Source organism: Lynx canadensis, chromosome F2, assembly GCF_007474595.2.
Source record: "Lynx canadensis isolate LIC74 chromosome F2, mLynCan4.pri.v2, whole genome shotgun sequence".
NCBI lineage: Eukaryota > Metazoa > Chordata > Mammalia > Carnivora > Felidae > Lynx > Lynx canadensis.
Genome location: NC_044320.2, coordinates 8,755,877 through 8,766,931, shown reverse-complemented (window position 1 = coordinate 8,766,931; position 11,055 = coordinate 8,755,877). Strand labels below are relative to the sequence as shown.

The 11,055-nt window shown below is 52.1% G+C and overlaps 1 protein-coding gene across 2 annotated transcripts in view; it reads right to left on the bottom strand.

Moving 5' to 3' along the window:
* Positions 1 to 1,073: 1,073 nt before the first annotated feature.
* Positions 1,074 to 11,055, bottom strand: part of NDRG1 (N-myc downstream regulated 1) — a 55,598-nt gene continuing 45,616 nt past the window's right edge. For both annotated transcript variants that reach the window (XM_030304367.1, XM_030304368.2), the window contains exons 14-16: positions 9,834 to 9,869; positions 5,877 to 5,928; positions 1,074 to 2,979 (exon numbers count right to left, since the gene is read on the bottom strand). In XM_030304367.1, coding sequence (XP_030160227.1) covers positions 2,768 to 2,979; positions 5,877 to 5,928; positions 9,834 to 9,869 — 300 coding nt within the window. In that variant the 3' untranslated portion in view covers positions 1,074 to 2,767. The remainder of the gene's footprint in view (positions 2,980 to 5,876; positions 5,929 to 9,833; positions 9,870 to 11,055) is intronic.

The following is an 11,055-nucleotide window of genomic DNA, read 5'->3' as shown; positions in this document are numbered from 1 at the left end:
GGTAACTCTTTCGTTGACCCGTCATGCTGATCGCCTGGCACTTTGCCTCTGTGGTCTTCGTTCCAAAAACCCACCACCCCAGTTGAGCCATGAGAAAAGTACCACAGAAACCTTAATCGAGGAACATTCTACAAAATGCCTGACGAGGGCTTCTCAAAAAGCTCATCAAAAGCCAGGAAAGTCTGAGACACAGTTATAAGCCAGGGGAAGTTAAGGAGGCATGAGGACTGCATGTAATGTGGCATCCTGGATGGGATCCTGGGACGGAAGCTAGGGAAATTCCAGTAAAGTGTGGAGCTCTGTTCATAGCAATGCGCCAGTGTTGATTTCTTAGTTGTGGTCAATTACCATAAAGGAAGATATTACGAATCGGGAAACTGGGTGTCTATGGGAACTCGGCGCTAGGTTTCCAATTGTTCTGTAAATTTGAAACTAAGCCTAAAAAGCCTAAATAAAAATGGGAAGTGATACTAAAACCTGTTGTGTTTACTTTTTTTTTTTAACTTTTTAATTTTTCAGTGCAGTGGAAACACACATTATAGCAATTGTCACTGGCGGTGAGAAGGGAGTGGTCTTATCACATGCTTTCCTGTAATAAAAATAAAACGTAAAAAAAAAAAATTTTTCCCTTCTAAATATAGCTTGAAAAGCTTTAACCCTTTGTCACGGTGCTGGCCCAAGGTACTGAGCCCCTGAAATGGGGCTGGTCTGAATTGAGAGATGCTGTGGTGTGAAATACTGTTTTCTTAGTATAAAGAAGGTGAAATACCTTAGTAGCTGTTATATGGATTCTATGTTGGAATGGTAATATTTTGGATATGCTGGGGTTAAGTGAAATATATTATTAAAATTAATTTCATTTGTTTCTTCCTTTTAGAATGTGGTTATTGGAAAATTTACACTTAACATCTGCAGCTTGCTTCATATTCTTATGGGACAGCAATGCTCCAAGACAGGTGTCAGGAGGTCCCAGGTAAGGAAGGACCCCTCCCTATACGGTGGGGCTACACACACACACACACACACACACACACACACACACACACGATCTCTCAGAGGAAAAAGACACAAGCCACTGCAAAGTTACAAATTTATTGGTCTGGAAATAAATACAAATATCTCATTAAGAAACTCCTCTGGAAAGCCTTGTACACAACATTTTCTCCTGTCTGGATTCAGCCACTCCTGCCCTGACCCCTGACCTTTCTGCACAGGTCAGGGGAAGCCCCCCAGGTGGCAGGTGCAGTAAACTGAGTCACTGCCCCTCAAGCAACCTAGAAGCCTTGAATACTTCCTTCTACCAACTCTAGGGTCCCAGAAAGCACCAGGCCCCAGCGGCTGATTCGCAACGATCCATCCACTCTGATCAAACTTCCTATAAGAAATGGTTAGCCAAATGAAATCAAAAGGCAGTAGTATAGAATTTGACAGCTATGCTCACGTTGCCCAGAAATGTCAGTGGTGCCGCCCCATTCAGCGAAAGGTTAGAGGGGCAGGGAAGAGGGGACGGCAGGAGAGGGAAGGAAATCCCATGGAACTTTCCAGAATCCTTACATCTTCTCAGCCACCACTCCCTGTGTGAATCCCCACCCCCTACAAGAGCAGAACAGTTCTACCCGCAGATCCAGTGATGTTACCAGGTCAGAAACACTCAGCCGTCAAGTTCAGACTCAACCCCGGTTGTCAAAGATTGGAAACCGGATTTGACTCAGTCACACAAGATTCCCGGGAACCAGGGCGGGATCGACTGCAATCACAACTGTTCTGGATCCCATCACAACCACAGAAATCCCTTATATCTAATAACCCAAACAGCCCCCCACCCCCACTCCCCTGCCCCTGCTCCCCCCACCCCCCCACTCCCCCCCGCGTGGAGACTCCTCACGTCCAGGTACAGCTGTTTGGAATGTTTCCCTCCGTTTCAAAGAAAGCAAGTGCAAACCTAAATGATCTTCCCCACAAACAACACGATCCCTCACTCATGAACTCGGGGTAGGAAGCTGGGGCTGTGGAGGAGGCAAGACAGCTGAGCCAAAGACTTGAATTGATGACGCCAATGTTTGCCAAGACCGTTTCTCCGGGAAAGCCCGGAGATTTTGTCGCCCGCTTTCACCACCCGTTGAAAGGATGACAGAGAAGCAGGCTTGTGTGTTTCGGCATTAAAAAGTGGATATATACGCGAACTTGAAAAACCTACTTCTTCACGTTTCACTGAGTAGATTTGTTTTTCCAAGCGTTCTAGCCTCCACAGAAAGTCCACCTTTTTCCCGCTTCCTGTTTTGCCGAGTTAAAAGAGCTCCCCGCCATCCGCGGCTCTCCCCCTACCCAAATCAGAACGGGGTTTTGTTTCCAGAAACTGGGTCAGTCGTTCTTTAGTTGGAGAGGAAACAGGAAGTAGAGGGGCTGGGCTTCCGACAAAATGCCCGTTAGAACCAGCCTAGGCCTGGCTTTAGGAAGCGTCTAGGGCGGCGCGTCTTGTTTTTGGCAGTTTGGCGTCTCTGAGGGAGGGTAAGAGGGTGGCCGCCAGGCCACCCGCCAATGAGCACAGGACACGGAGATGCTTCTTTTCCTTTGGTCTGCCCGCCCTGCCCTGATGGGAGAGGTGCCCTCGACAAACCCGGTCTAACTTTGTCCCCCCAGAGCTGTCTTACACCGTAAGCTTTGGGTTAATACGAGTTACGTGTGGTGTGGCAGGCAGGGCGGGAAGGGCTGGAGGAAGGGCGGTTGCGTGAGCCCAGAGTCCGGGGACGGCCACGGCGCAGGCCGCCTAGCAGGACACCTCCATGGACTTGGGCCCGGCGTTGTTGCCGGTGGCCCCGGAGTTGGGGGTGATGTCCAGGCGAGCACCCTCGCTGGTGTGGGAGCGGCTGCGGGTGCCCTCGCTGGTGTGGGAGCGGCTGCGGGCGCCCTCCAGGGACGTGACGCTGGAGCCGGAGGCCGTGCGGGAGCGCATCAGGCGGGTCATGCTGGCCGAGGGCACTGGGGAGAGAGGGGTTGGGGGGCACCGGGTTAGGGAGGGGAGAACCTCAGAGGCACCTGCCCGTCGGCAACGGTGCCTCCTCGTGCCTGACCTGTCCGTCCTTGGGGCGATCCGGCCACCAGGCTCTCCGTCCTCCCTGTATCCGCTCACAGAGGTGGACAAGTGAGGCTCTGACGGGGGTAAGGACCGGCGGCCACACGGTGGCTTGAACCCACAGGTGGGTCTGAATCCCAAACCTGCCACTTGCTCCACAGCTGTGTGACTCTGGAAGAGTCCGACTCGGAGCCCTCCGTCACCATCAGTAACATGGGAATGCCAATCCCCTGGCATCAAAACCCACGTGTGTGCCCGTGTACCACAACCCCCTACCACCCACAACCTCTGGAGTGGGGAAGATCGTCCGGGCCGGCTGGGCTGATACCCATCCGCCACAGGTGGGGGAACCGCGGCCACACAGCAGGTCTGCAGCCCAGCCATCACCTGCCATCGCTTCCAGAGAGGCCTGTGAGCTTCCAGGAACGATCAATGGCACCGCCCACTCTTCGGGACTGAAGATGCCCCTGCACGTAGCAGGTGGCTGAGAAAGTGAAAGGAAGTACAGGACTGAACCCTGCCCCTCCCCCACCCCCCCCAAGTCCTATCGACCAGAATCTTAGAACGGAGATAGGGTCCTTGCCAATAGGACAAGGTGAGGCCATACCAGGTTAGGGTGAGCTCTAATGCAATGGCTGGTTCCTCAGAAGAGGAGACAGAACAGCCCTGCAAAACGCACAGGTGCGTGCGCACACACACACACACACACACACGCACACACGCACACAGAAGAAGGCCACGTGACCACAGAGCAGAGATGGGAGTAATGTGGCTACAAGCCAGGGAACACCAGAGACTTCCAGCTCCCACCAGAAGCTGAGATGAGGCAAGGAAAGAGCCTTCTGGAACCTCTGAGGGGAGTATGACCCTGCATCTCTCTTGATTTTGGACCTCTGGCTTCCTAGAACCCTAGCAGTATGAGAGAATGAATTTCTGCTTTTTTAAGCCATCCAGGGTGTGGGGAGCTCTCAGGGCAGCTACAGGAAGCTAGCACATCACCCAAATAAAGCATCACTGCGAAGGCCACGGTGAACAACAGACATCGCCATCTGAGGCGGCACATTATTCGCCCCATGGGCGTGGGAGTTGGCTTTCTGGGACACATACCCACAAAGAGAATTCATCCTTGCTGTACTGAATTCCCTTCTCAAAGAGCTAGTGTTTAAATCCAGAGAGAACTGAGATCATTCTCACCTCTGCCACTCACCTACTCCTCAACCCCAAATCTGAGAGTTTGACCGACCTTGGCGGGGCTCTGGTGACTACAGAACGGTGTCACGGGGGCAAAGAGCTAGCCAGGCCTGGCCCAGCTTGAACAGGCAGGCGCTCGAGTAGACGACGACGCGCTTTTTCTGTGGCTGACGCCTCTGAGACTAAATGCCTTCCTGCTGTCTTCCCCTGTAACCTGCCGGATGCTTCAGCTTTCTGGAAATAGAAGCTGGTGTGTGTGTGTGTGTGTGTGTGTGTGTGTGTGTGTGTGTGTGTGTCGGATGGAACAAAACCTGCCTTTCACTTCCTTTCTCCCCAGAATACACTTTCAAGGCAGAAATCCAAACCCAGGGCAGGCCCAAGACAAACGAATCATGACGCACGCCCTGCCAGGTAAATGAAGCCTGCCCGACGGCATCCTCCAGGCACCGTCGCTGCCCGCACACTTTCCTGTGGGGAAAGCGGATCAAAAGGCAGGAGACCCACAGGCAGATGTTTTCTGTTGGGATAGGGCACCTCGGGACACAGACTCTGCCTGAAGTATATAAATCAGGCTCAGCAGCTCTTGGCCTCTCTAGAAACTAAACACGGCTGAGGCCAATCTTAAGACTGTGGTCAGTTTACCAAACACGCCATTGCCATTACTATTTTAAAAGAACAAATAGTTTCAGTCTCGGGGGGGGGGGAACCCAGAAGAACTCAGACTTCCTAGTTAAGATGGGCACGTAAATTATAATTCTACACAGTAGGCAGAAAGAGCCAAAAGGACCCCATCATGGCTCACACATCAACGGGCACCACCTGTGGCTGGAACCCAGCTCCTTGAACTCGGCATTGCCTGTTCTGGTCACGGGACTGCATTTATGAACAGGGGCTGTAGGTGTCCAACAAACTATAGTCATCAAGTGAGAAACCGCAAGGTCTTGAATTATGCTCGTATTTATCCTTCAATTCCCTAATCTAATGAATTAGCAAAGACGCACTGTCTTGAGCAGAAGCGACTTTCTCACCTGCTGGCACAGAAGCTTTACAGTTTTCAAAGAACTTTCAGAGATCCCCACTCTGCTCCTTGCTTCAGGTCTCAAAGCCTAGGGCCATCATTTGTGAAACGAGAGAAGGGTATTCTCATAGAATTGTCGCGATGACGAAACGAGAAAAAATGAAGGATGTACTAACACTCTTTCATCGTCACCATCAACACCATCATCATCACCTACAACTGGAAGTCTCTTAAGAAAGCATGTAGGCAACAGGTAGAAGGTTTTCATGGCTTCACTCTTGTCTTCTTGGTGCTTAAAGAGCTAGTCCTCAGCTAAATCTAAAGAAAATTCCCTGCTGTAAAACAACTTTTGCTCATCAGTGCTCAGTGAAGACAGAAGAAGCCACTGTGGTATAAAGGAGATACTAGAATTTCTACGCTGCCCTCCGTCCTCCACACACCTAAATATTTCTTCTCCTGACCTTCCTAGTTTGCAAAAAGCTGAAGGTGGCCAAGGTGACACAGAATACTCATCCAAACCCGGTTCGGGTCATCGTATTTTCAATTCCCACACCTGCCCTCCACCTACCACCTGCTTGGAAATGCCACACTTACTGTATCCCATGCCCTGCACGAAGTACTTGAAGGCCTCCGCAAGCTTGGCCGGCTGCAAGAGACAAAAAGAGAGAGAGTGCGGTCAATCGCCGGAGGTCCAGACCATGAATGGCCACGTGGAGCCGTGTCCGTGGTCACCTTCACTGAAGAGCTTGACCCGAGGGAGAAGGCCACCACATGTTGATAGAACAACACACAAAAGGAAAGGAAAGGCGACGAGATACTATGGGGACCAAAGTCAGCTTTGGCTGGGGAGAACAATTTCAAATTCACTTCATAGCTGGGGTGGGGGTGGGGGTTGATCAGGTTATGTGACCTCGCCTGTGAAACAAGAACAGAGAGCCACGCTTTCTTCTGAGAGGTTCTATAAAGAAGACTACACTGATACGCTGATGTGTCTAACTCAGCCTCTAGAATGTAAGGGCACCAACATCATGTGCCGCCCGCGGTGCTGAGGGCATTTGTGGCATTACCTCATTTTCCCCTGACAACAACTATACGAGGTTGGTGCCGTTTTCACATAGATTTCATTGCCAACAGTCATGGAGGCAAATAATCCATCCAAGGTCCTGCCATTAGTTAGCGGTGGGTGGGTCCTACGGATTAATCCAGGGCTTTCTAAACTCTGTGTTCTCAAGGGAGTTCATTCTCAGCCTCAAGAGCAGCCTGGATGGCTGGAGAGATGGAAGGAAGAAAGGATGGTGAATAAATAAAAGGGAAGTAAGACTGACGGATATAAGTAAGGAGGATCGACAGATGGATGAAAAGAAAGGATGGACAGACGGAAGACAAGAAAAAAATGGAAGAAGGAAGGATGGATGGATGGATGGATGGATGGAGAGATGGATGGATAGTCGGGCCAACCAGTTAACCAAATCAATGGGGCTGCTGTGAGTGAAATGAGTTGGGAATGCCAAGAACACACCCAGTTCTACCAATTACTCCCCCAAATTTAACTTAATCTGAACTGGGGGGGTGAATGCTCCCAAGTAAAGGCCATATTCACAGTCTGAATTAACTACAACTCTCAAATGCAATGCCCTGGGTCTATTCTCCTCTTACTCCTCCTACCCCGTGAAGAAGTCATCAGCAGAGGCAGTGCTCCCGCCCACCTCCACCAACTCCTGCCACTATTCTACCAAGAGCCACATGTCATTTAAAAGAGAGACTGGGCTCAAGATGTCCTCTGGGGTTTGTGTGACAATGGTAAGCAAGTGACAAGAGGTACAAGTCGGGGCTGCAGGCAGCCAGGGACTTCCGTGCCTTCATGGTGGCAGAAACAATCTTTCCCCTTTTGTGACACTGCAATAAATACTTGCTCTTCTCATCCCTAAGGACTGTTCCCCTTTCAAATGGAATGAAGGATGGGAACGGCCTCCGTAAACTCGCACCCAACTCGTAAGGGCAGAAAGGGGAGGGATTACACGGTAAACGGTCCTCCTTGGACTGGTCTCCGGAAGCCTGGGCTGGTTCAGCTGTTGCCACACGTTCATAATGTGCTTTAACTACGGTTAGGGTTGGATCTGTTCTCATTTCAAACAGAGAAAGGAAGAAGGGGAGGCGGGTGGAGGGAAAGGGAGAGGGAGGGAGGTCAAATGGAAGGAAAACTGGCCCCTGTCTCCCTAGCCCGTCCTGGAGTTGCGCCGTCTCAGCAGGAATCTCGGGGGCAGGCTGCACGGATAAAGCTTCCAGCGCTAATGTGCGGGTATTAACTCACACTTATGTCTAAGCAGGGCTCTGCTGGGAGCCCATCTGTTCCCTCTGATGGCTGGGACACCCCATCCTTCTCTGGCTTCTCCCAGCTGTCAGACAGGCATAACACAACAGCAGATAAAACACCGAAAGGATTTTGTCCTTTTCTAGTGGCAGCAGAGGGGGACACGACGGAGAGCATAACCGAGCCGCCAACGGCCACTTGTGCCTCTACCTCTGTACAGAGTTCTGGAGGGAGGGGCTTGCAGTGAGAGAAGGTCCAGAGCAATGAGTCAAGATCCAGGATCCACCTGATGCAGAAATCGACTTCTCGGGGATCTCTTCTTCCGACCCCCAGTGAAACACTTCACTACCCCCAAAGAGAAGACTGTTTTCTGTTGGGACAGCTCCGGGGGCAGCCAGATGAACCTCTCAGCCATCGCCGGCTCACTGGGGGACTCAGAGCTGAGACTCTCCCTTTTCCACCAGACAATCCTTGAAACTGGTGGGGCCACATGAAATTAATCAGGGAACTGATCTCTGTGGCACCGCAGGGATCTCTGAAGCACCAGAAATAACTTATACGTGTCCGGCAATAGGGCGTCAGGAAAAATCAATTACAGTGTATCTGTGCAGCGGCATTTTGTCCTGTCATTAAAAGCAAATTACACAGAGGGGCGCCTGGGCGGCTCAGTTGGTTAAGCATCTGACTCGTGATTTTGGCTCAGGTCACGATCTCGCGGTTTGTGGCTTCGAGCCCCACGTTAGGTTCCGCACCGACAGCACAGAGCCTGCTTGGGATTCTCTCTCCCCCTCTCTCTCTCTGCCCCTCTCCCACTCGTACTCTCTCTCTCTCAAAATAAATACATAAACTTAAAAAAAAATACAGATCGTTTTTTAACTAAAGGAGGAGGGCTCTGAGATATCAACTTACGTGGACAGATGAAAAATGTACACGCAAAATGATCCGAATTTTGCTTAAAGTAAGGAAAAAACATGTATGCAACTATAAAAGGAGATTAGAAGCAAATAAAGCTTGTTTGTAAATTATTCTCTTATTCACCCACATTTTGGCATTTTTATTGATGGGTGTGGATTATTTTGTACCTAGACGATGAGAGGTAATATATACCTGGGGTTAAAAACAAAACAAAACAAAACAAAAAACTCCTCAGATATTTATGTCAGGTCCTGGTCCATTACTGAGGAGGGCACACGGCCCTTCTCCCCTCTGTGAATCTACGTTTGGTTTGTTCGATCTCCCCAACCTGGGCTCGCTGTCCGGACAACAGGCTCATGGATAAGAAGCCCCTCGCCAGGCACACAGGGGTCCGACCTGGATCACCCGCTGGGGAGACCCACTGGGAGGAAAACTTAGCCTGACGTGGACTTACGCCTCTGATGCTCTGTGCCCTCAGTCTCGTCCCCCCCAGCACCCTGGCAGGTGAGAAAAACCCCAGGCGCGTGCCCACGGCGGCAAAGGAGGCTCCCCAGGGAGCTCAGCGGGGCAGGGGCGAAGGGTACATACAGCTAGAGAAAGAGCCAGATAGATTCGACTGCCGCCGGATTACAGAAGCTCTGAAGCCCCTTTGAGGATGGCAGGAAGAAAGGGAAGACAGAAAAGGCATCATTCCATCCTCTTCCACCCAGGGTTTCCAGATGGGTGGAAAGGACGACCAAAAAGTCACACAATGTTTCACCTTAAGACAGAGCAGAGAACTATAATAATATACAGTCAAGGACATAGATTAAAAGTCCATCCACCTGTTAGGCCGGTGGGATTATTTACGGGTGGGGAACTGGAGGGTCCAGTGACGGTGCAGCAAACGCCCTGTGCTGATTGATATGTTTATACGTCTGCGCACGCACACACGCACGTGTTCACACCCACACACATACACGAACACACACTTTGGTTTCACCTCCTGCCTGCCCCCTCTGCCCGGGCCTTGAACTCCGGCAGAAGCCCGTGGCCTTTGAGGTCAGGCTCATCTAGATTCTGGTCCACGGTTGCCAGGCTGTGTCTGTGCAACCGAACCCCTCCACGCCTGTGAACCCCGGTGTGATCTAACCCCCGGGGGTTCCTATTTTCCTTGCACGCAAGCCCTGATGTGCAAGCACCGTGTATAGACAGTAACGCGTCCACAGTGTGAGCGGATGTGACGGTGGGGTGGGGGACAAGCAGGAGGCGGGGGACGAGGGGGTAGTGACAGGCCACAGAGGCACCTGCCCTCCGCCTGGGGAGGGGTGGCAGGTGGGGCTCACCTGGGAGATCTGCGGGAGGCCACCGCAATCCGCCATCTAGGAGAGAGGGAAGCTGGTTAGTGCCAGACGCCCCAGAAGAGGGGTACCCCCAAGCGGGCGCCCTCCTGCTGCTGCCCTGCCCCCACTCTGGGCACATTACAGGCGGGGAAACACCCATCCCCACCGAGCAGGGCCGCTCTGGTTACAGTCCATCTCGGCACTGACCTGTGCCTTCCTGACGGCCGACGCCGGGAGAGCTCAAAGCCCCGGCGAGGCTCTGGCCAGGGTCCGTCTGACCCGAAAGCCCTCACTGCATGAGGCCCTGTTTGCACATTCTCTTTAAATACTCCCTCAGGGGGCGCCTGGGTGGCTCAGTCGGTTGAGCAGCCGACTTCGGCTCAGGTCATGATCTCACAGTTTGTGAGTTCAAGCCCCACGTCGGGCTCTGTGCTGACAGCTCAGAGCCTGGAGCCCGTTTCGGATTCTGTGTCTCCCTCTCTCTCTGACCCTCGCCCGTTCATGCTCTGTCTCTCCCTGTCTCAAAAATAAATAAACGTTAAAAAAATAATAATAATAATAATAATAAATAAATAAATAAATACTCCCTCAGAAAGAAACGGCTCCATCTAAGAGGCCTAATGGTCTCTTCACCGGTCACCCTGGTAAATGCCGCGGCTTCCAAAGTTCCTACTGACTCACCAAAGCTAAAGCTGCCACCTCTCAGTCAAGGCTGCCACAGGCACGTGTGACTATTAGCCGGGCCCAGGGCTCGGGAGACCCCGGGCGGCAGGGCGGGATGGGGTGAAGGTGGCTTGGAGAGACGGAGGTCTGGCAGGCGTGTGTGACAGCGGCCGAGGCCGGGCCATCCCAAGGCCCTGAGTCTTAAGGCTAGACCCTGAGGGCTAGCTGAGGGACCTAACTGAGGCACCCTGGGTAAGGGAATGCAGGGACAGGACGCCAGAATTTAACTCCAGGGCCCAGGCAGCCGGGCAGAGGAGTGCAGCAGGGACAGTCTGTCTGGAGTCGGGCTGAAACGGGTTGGATCCCCACCCACCATCAAATCGGCCACTTTTTCTTAGGTCACCTGCCCTCTGCAGACGGAATGAGTTAAGATTACGGTGGACCCTAAATCCAGTGACCGTGGTCCTTAAAACCAGCGGGATATTGGGACACAGAGACACCCAGAGGAGAAGGCTGGGTGGCACGGAGGCAGAGATGGGACTGAGGTGGCCGCAAGCCAGGG